Source organism: Lissotriton helveticus, chromosome 11, assembly GCF_964261635.1.
Source record: "Lissotriton helveticus chromosome 11, aLisHel1.1, whole genome shotgun sequence".
In the NCBI taxonomy this organism is placed as follows: Eukaryota; Metazoa; Chordata; class Amphibia; order Caudata; family Salamandridae; genus Lissotriton; species Lissotriton helveticus.
Window position 1 is genome coordinate 1,112,695,153 of NC_136072.1, and position 16,035 is coordinate 1,112,711,187.

Here is a 16,035-nt window from a genome sequence, read left to right on the forward strand (position 1 = left end):
GTTTTAAAACACAAGTTGTGGGCTTACCATACAACTCCTCACAGCATCACTGGTGTTTCTCCTTTTAGATTATTGCATAACAGACTTGACAGTTCACATTTATGTCTTGCTTGGGTGAGAGATTTAACTGTTCCTATATGTAGTTCCCAGGGCAGTTTAGAAACAGTAAAGGATACTGTCAAGTGAAAACATGCAGCTATTTCAATTTACCATCAGATTTTAAAGAACACTAAAGATGTCTTATTTACTGTTGGTGGTTGGGTTTTAATAAAAAAAACAACAGGGTTAAAAAAGGAGAATCAAAGTTCACCCTACCTGTTAGAGTTATCAGAGTTTCTAAAGGGGCAGTTCTGTTGGATGGTAGAGGGTGGTGGAACAGGAGGAACCCGGTTAGAATTACAGCTGATCAAGCTTAAAAAATTACATCTGCAAAGAAAAGAGGTCTTTGTATGTCAGGGTTTTATGGAGAAAATTCTGGTATGGACTTCTGTTTTGACAAACCTGTTCCTTCTTCATTGGATGGTGATGCTCATATTAATGAGGGTGTTTGTATCAATGATTTTCCTCATGTTGCTTCTCCAACTATTGAATCTAGACAAAGTGGGTCCTCCAACTTGCAGTTGTTATCTGATGATTGTTTGTTTGATTCCAGTGACTTCGCATAGATTGCCTTGAAATGTTTCTCTTCCTCAAAGATTTAGAGATTATTCTTTAATGTGATTTCTCAGTTCAACTTATTGGCTCTATGTATTTATTTATTAATATTGTACATTCTGTGATTTGTATTATGTTATGAATTAATTGTAATGTTACAACATGTTTTTCTTTTTTGTCAAAACAAAACGGGTGATGTTATAATGACAAGCTGTTCTTGTCCCTTTAAGAACAACTTGTCTTCCCTGTGCGCCTGTCCTCGGGCGCTGTTTTCATTTAATGTCCACTCCGTGTCCTGGCGTGCTCATCTTCCCTGCTCAAACTGTTTACTTGGACAGTTACAACGAGAGCACCAGAATGAGCGGTTGTGGGTTGTTTCTTCTCCCAAGCTCAATACTTTAAAAACACTTTTTAAAAGTGCAACATTTCATGGATTAACTCATCTCAACAGCGACCCTTTGTGCCACCACTTGTTTACATTATAAAGTGTTGTAACCAGTGCTTTAAATGGGCCGGTACTCACCGGTACTGAGTACCGGCACCTTTTAATTTTCTCCCTTTGAGTACCGGAACTTTTCCTTGGCCAAGGAGAGTACCGGTACTCTTAGGGGAAAGACAGGCAGTCAGGCAGGGCCGGCTTGAAGGCACGGGTGACAGTGCAGCTGCACAGAAAGTGCTTGGCTCAAATGCTGCCGAAAAAGAGAAGGCAGAATGGAGGGAGGGGCCAGTGTACACCTCTGAATGGAGCCGCTGCTGAGCAATCCAGAAGAGGCTCATTTGCATCACTTAAGGGCTGTTTGGGGTTTTAGATTCCCTGCAGCCATCTGTGAATGAAAGTGCAGGGTCCAATCAGTCCCTGCCCAGTCGGTCATGCTGTAGGTGTTTGATATGCTGGGTCTACCCCTACAATGTTTTAGGGAAAATTAAATCTAATCCTCTATTTGTCCTGGAGTAGCATGCTACTCGCCGAAAAAGGGCTTCAACGCCTCATCACCGGTAATAAGCGCTATATAAATGCAATTACAATACAATACAATTTACAGCTTGACACCTGAGATTAGACTGAACCTCGCAACTACAGTCTGCTGAGAGCTGAAGCGGAGGGAGGGGTTGGGAAGGGTGGGGGCAGTGTATCACCCACCGGCTATCATACATTGGCTGATTATCATTCAGCTGGGCAGTCGACTGTAGGGCAGGTAGTCCATCAACATGCACACTACTGGCTCTACCCGTCCCAGCCGACCTGTGTCCATTTGGCAAGTTTTATGAAGTCTTCCAAATTGCAGTATTAATCTAGTTAAGTGACATGCCCACTCCACTTATTCCATTGACTTTTCAAGGGGCGGAGTGCACTAAAGCAAGCAATCCACTACACATTTCTCGAACAGAACTTTCGGATGAAGTAATTTAGACAGACTTTAGTTTCAGAGGAAAAACTGATTTTACAGTTGTGAGATTAATCTGCAACATCACCTCATGTTTGTGTGCCTTTCACTGTGTGCATGAATACTACCTTTTCTGATTATTGTGGACAAGGGGTGTCTTCCTTAGGCCCAGAAGGGCAGTTAGAGTCGCTGTTTTATGGCTATTAACATGAGCAATATGTGCAAGCTAATGATCTTAATCAAATTGAGTGTGAGTGGTTGTGAATGTGTGGGTTTTTTATGTGATAGGTGAGTATTTTTGCAGAAATGTGTTTAGTGTAGGTAGACGAGCTCACAACCTCCTAATGGAGTCCAGACGTGTGTGTGAACCAGAGGCAGCATGAGTCCATACTACTTGGTTTGCCAAACAGATGGTGAGAGGCAGAGGCCCCGCAGAACACAAGATAAAGATCCCCCATGCATAGGAGCCCAGGCAGTCAATAAACACAACAGGTGAGAACGCAAGAGGTTGGAGTGGGGAGGGGGATCACTCATGGATGCTAGAAGTGAACAGACAGTGGATAGTAAACATGTTTCCTGGGCACTGAAATAGAGATGCTGAATAAAATCTCATGGATTTTGAGACACAGAAGGAGTTGGCCAGGAAAAAAATGGGAAATTAGTGGTTTGACAAATAGTGATCTTCAAAATAACGCACATTTCAATAATACATACTGACTTAGATCTTTGTCACTAGTGTGATTATATCCAGGTGTAACCCTCTCACATTCTGTCTTCTTGTTCAGCCACTACCTCAAACCCCCTTTTTAAAAAAAAAACATTTTGTTTTAACTGAGCTTCTCACACCGTAGGGGATCTTGAAGAGTTGTGATTATGAATTATTTATGGTGTTGTCTGTTTTTTGATAATCTGATGACCTCATACCCCTTAAAGGGACTCTCTAGTACAAGAAAAAAACACAATTCTCTTAGCCCAGGTGAGCATATCTCTCTGTAAATAAAGGTATGTTTGATGATGTCAGGAGGGGTTTTGAGATCTAGTGTGACAGTATGTATTAGATGGCCCTTTAATTTGTTTGTGTGTTTTTCAATGAGAGGTATCAAGACACACAGGTGAGTTTGTCTGTGTTTCCTATTGCAGTGAAGCAAAGCTTTCATTACAGTTAGTGAAAAGCAACATAGGGCCCTATTCACAGAATGAACTTAAGACTCATTCCTAAACTTACTACTATTTTGGTATTCACAGAATGCACTTACTACTTTTGGCATTCACAGAATGAACTTACTACATTTGGTATTCACAGAAGTTAGGATTTTGTCTTAAGTTTGTCTTAAGACAAACTTAAGACAAACTTAAGACAGACTTAAGACAAACTTAAGACAAAATCCTAACTTCTGTGAATACCAAAAGTAGTAAGTTCATTCTGTGAATGCCAAAAGTAGTAAGTGCATTCTGTGAATACCAAAATAGTAGTAAGTTTAGAATTGAGTCTTAAGTTCATTCTGTGAATCGGGCCCACTGTCTTTGCATTCTGGGACAGTATTACAGTCAGTGTCTCTGTTGTTGTCTGAGGAAGTCAGACTGCGCATAAAATTGAGACCGCGCATAAAGTTCAAACCCCCATCTTTTGTTGGTGGTCCACGGTTTTAGAAAGAAGAGAATCAGGGTTAAACCCTTTTATTTTTTTCATGCACCTTCCATATAAAGCTCTTTTCTGAAACTAAAATGTTTTTCTCATTGTCTACGGATGTGCCATCTTGAGGGATGTTTTAAGGGACAACCAAATGCTAGAAAATTGTATGAACATCTCTTTTGGATCCCTCCACTGCCCAGGAAGCCTGGTCCACCCTACAAAAACACTTAAAATCCTATGGTCTCCTGATCTTTAGGTGCCCACTGAATTTAAAATGTGCATGATTTATCCAGCCTGTACAAGCCTTGAGCATCTTCTTTTGCCTCATGGAAGCTGTGCTTGCCTCTCCCACAGACTCAGATTACTTGCTTTACTTAACCAGTCATTATCCAAACCACCATGTGCTCACCTGTGCTTGATCCACCCCCCCTTATTTACCTTGCCAGCCCTTGCTTACGGATGTATGACGTTACAACGCATACTTTTACATCGCATGCCTTTACAACGCGGTTTTTACATCGCATACCATTACAACGCATAATGCTTTTAGGCGCTGGATAGTGATTTATTTAATTTACTATTCCAACTCCAGTCCCCGTGGATAGTAGGGAAGGTGTTGGATAGTATATTAAATACATTCCCTATCCTAGAGCGCCCCCCAGCACTATGCGTTGTAATGGTTTGCGTTGTAAAAGTTGCGTCGTAATGGCAGTGCGTTGTAAAAGTTTCGTTGTAATGGATGTTTCCCCTTGCTTACATCAGGCAATGCACCTTCCATATAAAGCTCTTTTCTGAAACTAAAATGTTTTTCTCATTGTCTACGGATGTGCCATCTTGAGGGATGTTTTAAGGGACATCCAAATGCTAGAAAATTGTATGAACATCTCTTTTGGATCCCACCACTGCCCAGGAAGCCTGGTCCACCCTACAAAAAACACTTAAAATCCTATGGTCTCCTGATCTTTAGGTGCCCACTGAATTTAAAATGTGCATAATTTATCCAGCCTGTACATGCCTTGAGCATCTTCTTTTACCTCATGGAAGCTGTGCTTGCCTCTCCCACAGACTCAGATTACTTGCTTTACTTAACCAGTCATTTTAAAGGACTCAAACATTATTCATGCCAAATCTGCCTTATTGTTTTTGCAAAGAGCCACTGAAATGCGTACTCTGTTTGCTATCATGAGTTTTTTAAAAATTGTTTTTAAACTAAGAAACACAAGGGGCTGATAAAAGTGGTTGAAATGGGAGGAAACTAAACAGTCAGATGGGGCCTGGTGTCATATTTGCATTCTGTTCCTATCATCTACAAAACCCCTTTTAACTTGTCGATCTTCTTAAAAAGGTATGATGTTCAGTATGTTTTTATGTGATTATGTATTACTATGTATTTTTTTATGATGGTTTTTAACCTTCGAAACGAATAAAAGAACTGAACTGAACTGAACTAACCAGTCATTATCCAAAACCACCATGTGCTCACCTGTGCTTGATCCACGCCCCGTATTTACCTTGCCAGCCATTGCTTACATCAGGCAAGATGTTCTTAAGCTCTTCCACTCTGTACTGACCCACCTTGTTTGATTTACTCAACCTACCTGAACTGATCCATCCTTTCTCTACTCAGTTAATTCTCACCTACCCCAACCAGTTCAAGGCACATTTGCCCTGTGCTTGACTTGCTTATCCTGGTGTGCCTCCTTGTTTAGTTTATTCACTTTACATTGACATATTCTGGCTCAACTCATACCATTGCTTTCATCTCAGCCATTTATTTAAGTACTTCATCACACGTGTAACCACTCTAGTTTCCTGTAATCACGTCACTTGCCCTGTGCTCACTTTAGGTGCCTCATGCTCCCATTGAATGGATGGTTTTGATTGACCGTAGTGGGTGCGTGCTGTATAATGGATTATGGCTGTGACAGTATTGTAGTCTGCATTGCGCTAAAGACCAGATGGAAAATGTTCCCTTTCCTTTGGGTTGGTTCTTTAACTTCCGTTTTGATGTTTACTGTGTGAAAAGTAGAGGAGGCAACGGACAGGAAAAGTATGTAAAGATGCAAGGTGAACCCTAAAGAATGGCGGCCAAAAGGAATAGGCCTATCGTTATTAATGTTTCTTAGTCAAATTGCCTACAGTAACTGTTGTTGTGTGCAATGAGAAAATTAATGACTTTTATGTTTCATATGACAATAGGATCAGAGACAACCTGCACTGGTATCAAATTACCAAAATAATAAATGTGTCGTTTTGCACATGGGAGGTCAAAAACAAATACTCTACAGAAAGCAAAAATATGTCTATATTATCAAGCACACTTGGCACCAAGAAAATGTGGCTCTCATTAAATGACTGCCTACAAGCTCCTCCTCTAGCCCCGCCCACAATTGCCCCGTCCCTTTAGCTGCCTAAATTGATGAGTACCTGCACTTATGTTTTCCCATTTAAAGCACTGGTTGTAACATGTCCCTATTGGTTCCACTAAAAGAATGCGAACCATGTCAGCATCGGTTGTAGCGTCCGGCTGCTGACATGTGAAGCCTAACATAACATGTTGCAGTCTAGAATGTTTTTGCAATATTTAAGTAACTTACACAGTTACTAAAGCTACTAACCAATCACATCGCCTCTCGTCAAGTTAACGAAAGCATGTTAGGTCTTCCTTGGCCGTTATCTGTAGTACCCAATCACAGCCGAAATCTGGCGTGGGCTCCTCCTATTGGTCCGCGTACTTCTGTTCTGACAGCTGCCCCGCCATCTCTCAAACAGACACGTGGACTTTCATCCCGCAAAACAACAACAGAAGTGGCGAGACCTCGGCACGCCTCCGCCTGACGCATTGGATGGTCATTGGAGTACCGTGCAGCCGCTACGCTTTTGAGTAAGCCTAGAACTCACTACTATTGGTCTGAAAACTCAATCAGTTATATATGTGGTCCAATGAACAGCGGGTCCGCCTGCAGCCAATGGTTTTACGTAACGTAAAAGGGAATCGCTGGGGGTGTTCCTATCCCGCTGTCCCGAGTTCTTGGGGCGGGTTTCGACCGTTCGTCAGGCCCTCTGGTTTGTTAGAAAGACGCTGTCTGTCACACACAAGCTAGCCCTGCCATTGGCTGGCTGCTGAGATGCCGGGACAGGGGCGGGGACTTTGTGTAAGCATGCAAAGCTCTGTACTGTCCTGTTCCTGAATTAAGGGACCGGAGCAGCGGATTCGAGGGACCATAGGAGCAGGCCTGGGTGGCCGCTGCTGCCTCCGCTATGGCCTACCAGGGCTTCGCCCAGGAGTACATGCAGATTCCAGCGGTGACCCGCGCCTACACCACGGCATGCCTTCTCACCACCGCCGCTGTGGTATGGAGCCGGGGGCAAGGGTTGATGATGTTTATAGGGTGCTGGAGCAACAGCTGGAGAATGGCACAATGGCAGTGCGACCTCGAAAACGTGGAGAAGGACATGCTTCCAGGGGGCATGACCGAGGGTGGCACCCTCTAGTGGGAGGATGCAAAATGGAGGGTCTGTGGAGTGGTTTTGCTGCTGGCAGTGACCGATTAATGAGGGCAAGTTGAGCCCATACGGGTGCAGCGGGTGTGGGGGCTCAGGTTGGTGAAGTACAAGGAGAGGTACTTTCAGTGAAGAGGTAAAGCTTGTGGAGGGTGGGCCAGTGGAGAAAGAGAGGATGCAGGGGGAATTTGGGCTGGTCCTGCACAAGAAGGTTATATTATGTGCTCATTAGTAGCTACCTGAAGCAGGCAGGTGTGGAGGTGGCTTCCCCTAAAAGGAAATATGGGTAGAGTCGAATGAGGCAGTGTGCACCAGGGATGGAAGTATGAAATGGTGCTGCATGAACCAGGGAAGCATGGTTGGGTGACATTGGGTTGCATGCAAGTGTGGTAGGATGAAAGGTGATCCTTGCATCGGAAAGGTACTGTTCGACGAGATGTGGCTGCATGCTTCCCTGAGGTGCGGTAGGATCGGGCTGTGTGCACCATGGCGGTATAGTCATTTGTAATGGGGCTGTGTGCTGCATTAGGCTCTGTGAACCAGATCCAACGAAGAAGACCGTTGGCACGAGGGGCACTGTAGAATGAGATGGTCCTGTGTGCACTAGGGGTATGGTAGGATGAGAGAGCGCTGATTGCTTTATGCATCAGTGAGGTAGGGTAAGATGGAAAAGGGGTTGTGTGCACCAGGCTGGTAGGATGGAAGTGGATGTTTACAGAAGGCAGGTCGTAGGATGGGTGTGGCAGTATGCACCAGTGAGGTATGGTAGGATGGAAAAGGAATGCTGTGGCCTTAAAAGGCAGATAAAAACGCAGTCAATGCTATCTGATTTGGCAAAATTAAAATCAAAGAGTACTCAAGCATTTGCAGCAGTGGCCATCTCATGTGACACCCACGAACCGCTGTATCTGAGACCATAGCCATACCTTTGGCACACGATTGGAAAGTCATGTTCAAAACAAATCATGGCTGCAAGGTTGATGTGCTTACAGACCAAATAGATGAACCCAAAATGGCCCTACGTTGCAATGATAGTTAAGTGCAGACTTTGTAGATACCAAAAGGAAAATCTAACCAGCTTTTGTGCTGCTGCCCTGCACTCTTGAATGCCCGTCGTACCTTGTCAGAACCCTTGTTCCTTACACATGGGACGCAAACCTGCAAAGAGGCCGCACATTTGTTTTATAACTTAGTGAAGCCCTGCTACTTGGCAAAATTTGGCAAATACATCAGCCTGTTAACAAGTATTACTTAAAGACACTGATAAGTCTGATCACCGCCCTAACTAAGTTTACCAAGAAGTATTGAATTTTAACGTTTTGAATGATTGACTTATAATATCTGTTCAGATGGACCTTTTACATGTTTTTTTTTACCCATTTGCCTAGTACATGGGTAAACAACAATTCACTTTATGGCTTCTAGATCACATGCACTTTAAGCACTGTTTTGCACATTTAAACAATTGTTTGCAGGTTTGAGTAGACATCTATCCTCAGGTACTGTCGATTACTCCCACATTTTCACGGGACTTATTTAAATTAAGTTTTATTTATCATGCGTTTAAGACAATATGCATTATATGTATAGTTTGACAGCCTTGCCATATTTGCACACCAATGATCTGGTTTTAGCCCTGACTCTGCCCTTAAACTTTTATTATACCTTATGGCACTTATTTAATGTGGCTTAGCATGTTGAATATCTCTGAGCTTGTTTATGTCTGTAGAAGCAACTTTAAAAAATAAAAAAAAGAAACATAACCTTCTGGTTGGCGTTCTTGTGGGGGGCTAAAAAGCCCTAAGTAGCACTAACATATTCCTTCTTTGACCTTCCCCAGCAGTTGGAGTTTATCACCCCTTTTCAGTTGTACTTCAACCCCGACCTAATATTTAGGAAACTCCAGGTAAGAGTCTTTCCTTTGTGTTTGTATTGAAAGATCAGGGAGCCCTTCTGAGAGAAGTGATGTATCTCGTTATAGTTTCTGTACATAAGGAGGGCTTACAAACTGAGCGATAATATGACAAAGATGAGACGTGGCTTCCAATTTGTTGGGTGGCACAGGGACATATAAATTAAAAGGTATATAATTAGATACAAATCTACTCATATTTTCACATAAAATGTACCACTTCTTATTTTTATCCTGTCAAATTAACTAAAATAAATATTTCATTTTATTTGCTATTGTCATGCATGTGCGACTGTCTCCATGTGATATTTCTACAAATGTTTAATTTACTTATGATGTCCCATGATTGTTTGATCTTTCTCTAGATATTGTTTAATTTTTATGCATCACGCCTCATCTTTACTTGTCACATTTGCCTTTTGAGCACACACATTTCATTATCTTTTCGTGCTCCAGTTTTAGCTCTCATCTTATGCACATATTCATGTTTCTAGTCCAATTCTCTTATGATCACAGTCTCTCTCTTTCTGACTCTATTCACACTTTGCAGATATGGAGGCTCATCACCAACTTCCTCTTTTTTGGACCCCTTGGATTCAGCTTCCTGTTTAACATGATCTTCCTGTATCCTTTGCACTTTTGCACTACTCAATACAGTCGTCTCTCTGGTTCAGAGTTTAATTCTGCAGTTAGGCGAGAGGTTGATGAAGATGTTGGCAAGAAGAGCTGTGCAAATCCTGATTCAGGCATGAACTGTGTTTGCAAACCTCAGAATGATAGATAACATCCACAGTTAGCACATCATTTCCTATTCCAAGTACCAAAACTCGTAACAATGTTCAAATGACACACCAGATAAATACCATACTCTGTGGTATCAGTATGGACCGGATGTACAATTTGCACCTATCATAGTAACGTTTTCAGAAGATGGTGCCTCAAACGGCAGGAGGTACCTTGTGGTACCTACCATTGGACCTGAGGCTAATGTCTGCAGACTGTTGTGTGGGGAGAGAGTACCAATTTAGCGAAATAGAATTGTAATGAGTAGGATGACACCAAAAGAACAAAAATCCAATAAGGGGAACTAGTGATATGTTTTAAAAAGATTTAAGGGATAAAGCACCAAGAAAAAGTGAAGCACCAATTAAACTATCAATGGTGTCCGAGTTGGATATCCCAATCGGGTTAGTTTATTTTACCTTCTGACTTAGGTCCTATTACGAGTTTGGCAGTCGTTCAGTGGCGCTGCCACCGCGTCGTCCACTGGAGGACCAACAAAGCTTCGGTGCGTCCGACCGCCCGCCGGATTACTAGTTTAATCCAGGTCGAGCAGGCGGGTCTGCAGCGGTCTCACTACATTTGTCTGTTAGGCACATAGAAGAGCCTAACATGCTGACTGCCGCAGTGAGAGTGCCGATTGCACATTCCTGTATGGCATGGCATGCACCATTTTGTGCATGCCACTCCATGCAGGAAAGGTGGCGCAATTCCAGGGGAGCACCGCGTATTGTCCCCTAGGCCCAGAGGCGGCAGGAGGCCCTATTGAGGTGCCTTTAGTTGCTTCTGTGCTGCCCTTTTCATAGCGGGCTCACTGACATGAAAAGGGCGGTGGAAAGGTAATTCGGAACATGCATATTCCTGCCTCTGACTGCTGCACCACCCCAGCCGGATCATGGATCCTAGGCTGGCATAGTGGTTCTGTGGCTGTCCAACTGCAAAATTCCTAATACTGCAGGTGGGGCTCGCAGCTTGGCGTTGGTCAGACCGCCACCATGAGTACGGTGGTCCTATGGACCATATGACCTCCATACTCGTAATACGGCCCTTAGTCTCTGAAGTAGAAGGCACAATTCTCCAAGGGGCAAGGTTGCAAGCTAAATCCACCAAAATGCTCTCGGAGCCTGATAAGCTAGTTGACGTGTTCCCTCTAAATTAATTGATTTCGTCAGGAAGCGCTCAGAGTGGGTGAAATAAAAACTTTTCAGCCAATTATTTCTTGCTCTGGACAGGTACTTTTCTCGCTATTGCTAAGCCCATCGGAATTAGGGACTGGTTTATATTTTGACGGTCGGCCCATCGTCTGCAAGGGCGAAGTAGTAAATTGCTCTGTCACTCTGATGGAGGTGCTGCCCACCAAATTTTTATATGTCAGCTGCCCTGCAAACATTTCAAGCATTGACAGGAACTGCTGTCATGGCGGTTCTTGCCAAGGCATAGTAACTTTTCTAGTGGACTTTTGGAAATATGACAGAGCCATAAGCAAAGTTAAAAAAATAATAATTTCAAAAAGAAGATGCTAAAGCTGGACTTTTTATATAAATAAAAAAGCCCCCCCTCTCCGTGTGAGCTGCTTCCCATGGCTAAGGGGGGCATCGAGCAATTTTTAGTGCCATTTTTGGCAAGGTTTATCCTGGCGGTAATGGGCACTGAAAAATGGCTTTATGTCCTCCTTTCTAAATTAAGTGAGCGGATGTATAGCTAATTCTCTGTTGGGCCATCATGGAAGACTGACAACGTCTTCAAACTGTGGTCTGCTCGTATTTAAATTGGGCGGGCAGACCATAGTCTTGGCGAGGAGGAAATAACGTTGTAACAGCGATGGAGCTCCCTCTCTGCCAAGCTCTAAGTTAGGCCCTTAGTGTTTTTATGTACCTCAAAATTCTCCTACAGGACAAGCCTAAAGCTGTATCTTACAAAGTTTCATTAAAAACAGATGCCGCTGCCACGACGACCCGCTGACGCTCTGGAGTTCTTGAAAGTCTTAACTTTTCAGAGTTTCTGAAGTAGCTCTTCTTGGTAACCTCTAAGACTCCCAAGACCTCAGGAACAGGAATTAAGGGCCAGGGCTCACTCCAGTAGAGCCAACACCAGGCCCGGTCCAGTTCCAGTTGATAATTGCCAGCTTGGCACTTCAGGAAAAGGCCTCTTGCAGCTTCTTGTGTCTCTGTAGTCACACAGGTGGTTAACCAAGTGACCCATGAAGTCCTGCTTATAGGTGGCAGCACGTTCTTACCTTCAGGTATGCACAGAGGCGTCAAAAAGCATATGCAGTCATCATCTGCTCTCTACAGTTCCAGAGAATGTTCTGATGAGCTGTGGTTGAGGTGACGGCTTTGTAGGTTTCAGCATCCAGTGGGCGTGGGTGACTCCAGGATGCTCCTTAACTAATGATAAAAACACTTCCCACTTTTACAGCACATCATGTTTGCCTTACTACAAACTATCCCACATTTCACTATTTTCAGGTAAATCAAACATAGCAGAATATTTCTGCCCCTGAGGAGAGCTTGTGTGCCACACAGGGATGTGTTTAAGGAAATTAGCAGTCCTCAGCTACACCAAACTGGTTCTGGAACCAGCTCCCCCTCCCACTTGATTGGTGCCAAACTGGCAACAGAAGACCTACGGTATCCTTTTACACTTGACTGGCCAGGCCTCACTATTGTCACTTTCAGGTTAATGAAGTTCCTAAACCCTCCCCAGCTGTCCTTCCTGAGCTGAAATCTATAAAAACTTCATACCCAGGTCTGCCTGTGAAAAGGCGTAAGCCACTGTTCCTGCTCAGGAAGCAGTTTTCACACCTATGTAAAGAGAAGCACTGGCAGGGTCTCCTTTCAGCAGGGTAATGCTAATTAGCGGACTGGAAGCTCAGGCACGTAAAGTTAAACCTTTTAAAAGTCTCTTTCCCTAAATGTTTATTTTTTAAAGTCTAACTCCACCATTGAGTTGGATGTTTAATAAATAATAAAATATATTAGTTTAATCAGTCAATGATACTTTTATTTGATTTCATTAAAAAGAAATCGTAAATGATTGTAAAAACACTGTTGAGCAGCCTTTTAACTTTCTCTCTAGAATTTTAAAGGCGTAGTGGAGTTGTTTTGCCTTCATTTTTCCTTGGTTCAGCTGGTTGTTAAAGTTGAGGTTGTGTTCAAGTTGAAACCCAAGGTATTTGTATGAATTCATTGAGGATATTGGTTTGCCATCTAGATTCCAAATGAATTTACCTTTTGACCCTGTTTTCCGATGTTTGGAAAAACATAGCACCTTAGTTTTCTTGTGAGTTATTGTTAATTGGGCTGTGATCATGTATGCTCCTAGTTGGGCCATTGATCGCTGCAGGCCTATCGGTGTTTGAGATAGAAGAACAATGTTGTCTGCATATTGGAGGCTAGAGATTGGCGTGTTGCCCAATTTAGGGGGTCGGTTTGAACTTGTTGGAGATGTTTCTCAAGGTCAGCAGTATAGATGTTAAAAAGGCAGGGGGCCAACACACACCCCTGTTTTAATCAATTTTTTGTTGGAATCTTGCTTGTTATACTGCGCCCGTCTCCTTTCTTTACTTGTACCCACGTGTTTGAGTAAAGGTTCATTATCGCCGCCAGAAGTTTGGTTGGTAACCCCCAATTTTGCATTTTGGCCCATAACCTTGCTCTTGATACTTTATTGAACGCTGCTTTAAGGCCGATAAAGCACGCGTGGAGAGTCCGTTTTTTCATGTGTGCTTGTTTCGCTAGAAGAGTAACCGCTAAGATGTTTGTGAGGGTGCCCATTTCAACCCGAAAGCCGGTTTGTGTATTTGGTATCAGATTTGTACGGCTCACCCATTCTTCTAGATATGCCAGCAGGTTTGAAGCATAAATCTTAGCCTCAACGTCAATTAGTGCAATCATTCTATAATTGCCGGGGTCCGATCGTAAGCCTGATTTATATATAGGGTTTAAGATGATTCCTCGCCAGGAGTCAGGGATTGTGCTGTTAGCACGTGTGTGAAGAGCGGAGTAAGGATACCTGACCAGAAAGGGGGGTCGTGCCGGAATAAAGCGTTTGGCAAACCGCTGGGCCCTGAAGCTCCTTCAGGCCTTAGATTTTTTTATGATGTTTAGGACCTGCTCTTGTGAGATCTCCAGGGTGAAATCAGGGCGTTCTGACTTTACTATGTCATGGGATATTCCTACGTTAGAGACTCCATAATTTGCAATGTCAGTAGGTGGAATGGCGTTGTATGTATGTTCGATGTGTGCTCTCCAGGCATCCTCCATTATTTCTGAGTTAAAATGGCGGTTCTTGCCATTTGATATCTGGTTAATGACATCCCAGAAGTGCTTGGAGTCTCTTTGTTTGGTGGCATGATGGAGTTTTGTCCAAAGCAGTTCACTATAGTTTTTCTTAGCCACCTTGATGTCCCTTTTTAGGTTTTTCCTTAATTTTGATATTAGGGAGAGAATGCCCTGTGAAGGTTCTGAACCTCGAGTTCGTAGTTGTCTTAAATGTTTATTCAGTTGTTTTTTTTGTTTCCTTAAGTTATTATTAAACCACGCTGACTCTGCTGACCTTCCTACTTTGCGGCCGTTGCCTTTTCTTGTGAATTCCCTATTTAGATCATGTGTGAAGGATACCCAGGCTGTTATACATGATGGTTCGACTTTAAAGCTTCCAGAAGAGCAGTGCATGTGGCCACAATATCGCCTATATTTTCCCTTTTCCAAGTGAGTCGTTTCAGATTGTAACATTGTGTTTGTTGGGACATTGCTTTATCTGGTATTGGATTTGCCGTGCTTATATGCAAGGAGAAGGTTTGAGGATAGTGGTCGCTTTCTGTCCTTTCTATTATTTGGACATTTGAGATGTGTGAGAGGATGTCGTTATCTGTTAGTGTATAATCAATGGTAGATCCTGTTTTTTGCGTGACCCTGGTGTATGCTGGGAGACAGCCCGGCGAGACTTGTCCGTTTAATGTGCACATAGACTGTTCCTCCAGCAGGGATGCGCATCTATTACCGTGTGTATCACCTCGTTTGCTAGGTCGAGTGTGGCCTGTTGATCTTTCTTTGTGGCCTTGTAGTAGATTCATGTTGAAATCTCCTGATAGTATGATGTTGGCCTGAGGGTGGGCAAGTTTGAGGGTAGCCAGTGTTGCTGATAAGGTCTCGATACATGATCTCTTTTGTTTCGGTGAAGGGTGGATGTAAACATTCAATATTAGCAGGCTAAAAGAGGGTGCGGCCTCTAGTTTGAGACATAACATCCAAGCTGAGTCGAGATCTACTTCAGAAACTTGCCATGAGATGTATGTTGAGACAAAGATGGAAAGGCCCCCATTTGCTCTTCCGTGTTTCGATTCTTTTTTTGCCGGAATTAGATATTCTTAATATCCCACCATTGGTGAAGGGTTTATCTGCCACGTCTCTTTTAAAAGAAGAAGGCAGAGGCGCAACTAGAGACAAATTTCGGGGGGGGCTAAGAAAAAATTTCGGGTGGGGATAATTCTTCCAGCAGTATGCAGAATGGAGATGCAGGGGCTCTCTAAAAAGGGGTGAAAAAACCACAAAGCGTCATTAACAAGCAAATGGTCTTTTAAAAGACCTGTAAAGTGCTCGGGTGGGGCTGTGTTTGTGCCCAGGACGCTGTCTCAGCCGTGCTGACACACACGATAGGGGGGAGGGGTTGAAGCCCTTTGAGACCAATGGGCGTTGCACGCCTGGAGAGAGCCCAGAGATGGCTACATATTACACATTAGTGTTATGTAGTTTTATATTACATCTTTGTGTTGGGTAGTTAGCATGAAAACCCTGTTTAAAATGTTTAGGTTTTATATACTTGCATGAATAAATTGTTGATATAATAGTGGGCAATGGTGAGGGACTTCGGATATATGTGATACAATGGCTGCAGGGTTTACCACATAATTATAGATTTACCACAGTTGCCATATCATTTTACTACCTATTCTTTAGAATTAACAAAGAATGTTGCTTCTAGCTAATGAGGATGTAGCCTTGCGGCTAGAGCGGTGGACCTTGGACCTGGGGAACCGGGTTCAAGTCTCAGCAACGATGCTCAACATCCTGTGATTCTGGACAAATCACTTAATCTCCCAGTGCCTAACAAAAATTAATGTGTACATCTGTAACAAAACTGGTGCTCATGTAAAGTGCTCTGAT

The 16,035-nt window shown here is 43.2% G+C and overlaps 1 protein-coding gene across 1 annotated transcript in view; it reads left to right on the forward strand.

Annotated features, from left to right (window-relative positions):
• Nucleotides 1-6,810: 6,810 nt before the first annotated feature.
• The window catches only part of LOC144792666 (derlin-2-like), an 86,746-nt gene continuing 77,521 nt past the window's right edge, over nt 6,811-16,035 (forward strand). Inside the window, exons 1-3 of the mRNA XM_078667814.1 lie at nt 6,811-7,026; nt 9,017-9,082; nt 9,639-9,712. Coding sequence (XP_078523940.1) covers nt 6,934-7,026; nt 9,017-9,082; nt 9,639-9,712 — 233 coding nt within the window. The 5' untranslated portion in view covers nt 6,811-6,933. The remainder of the gene's footprint in view (nt 7,027-9,016; nt 9,083-9,638; nt 9,713-16,035) is intronic.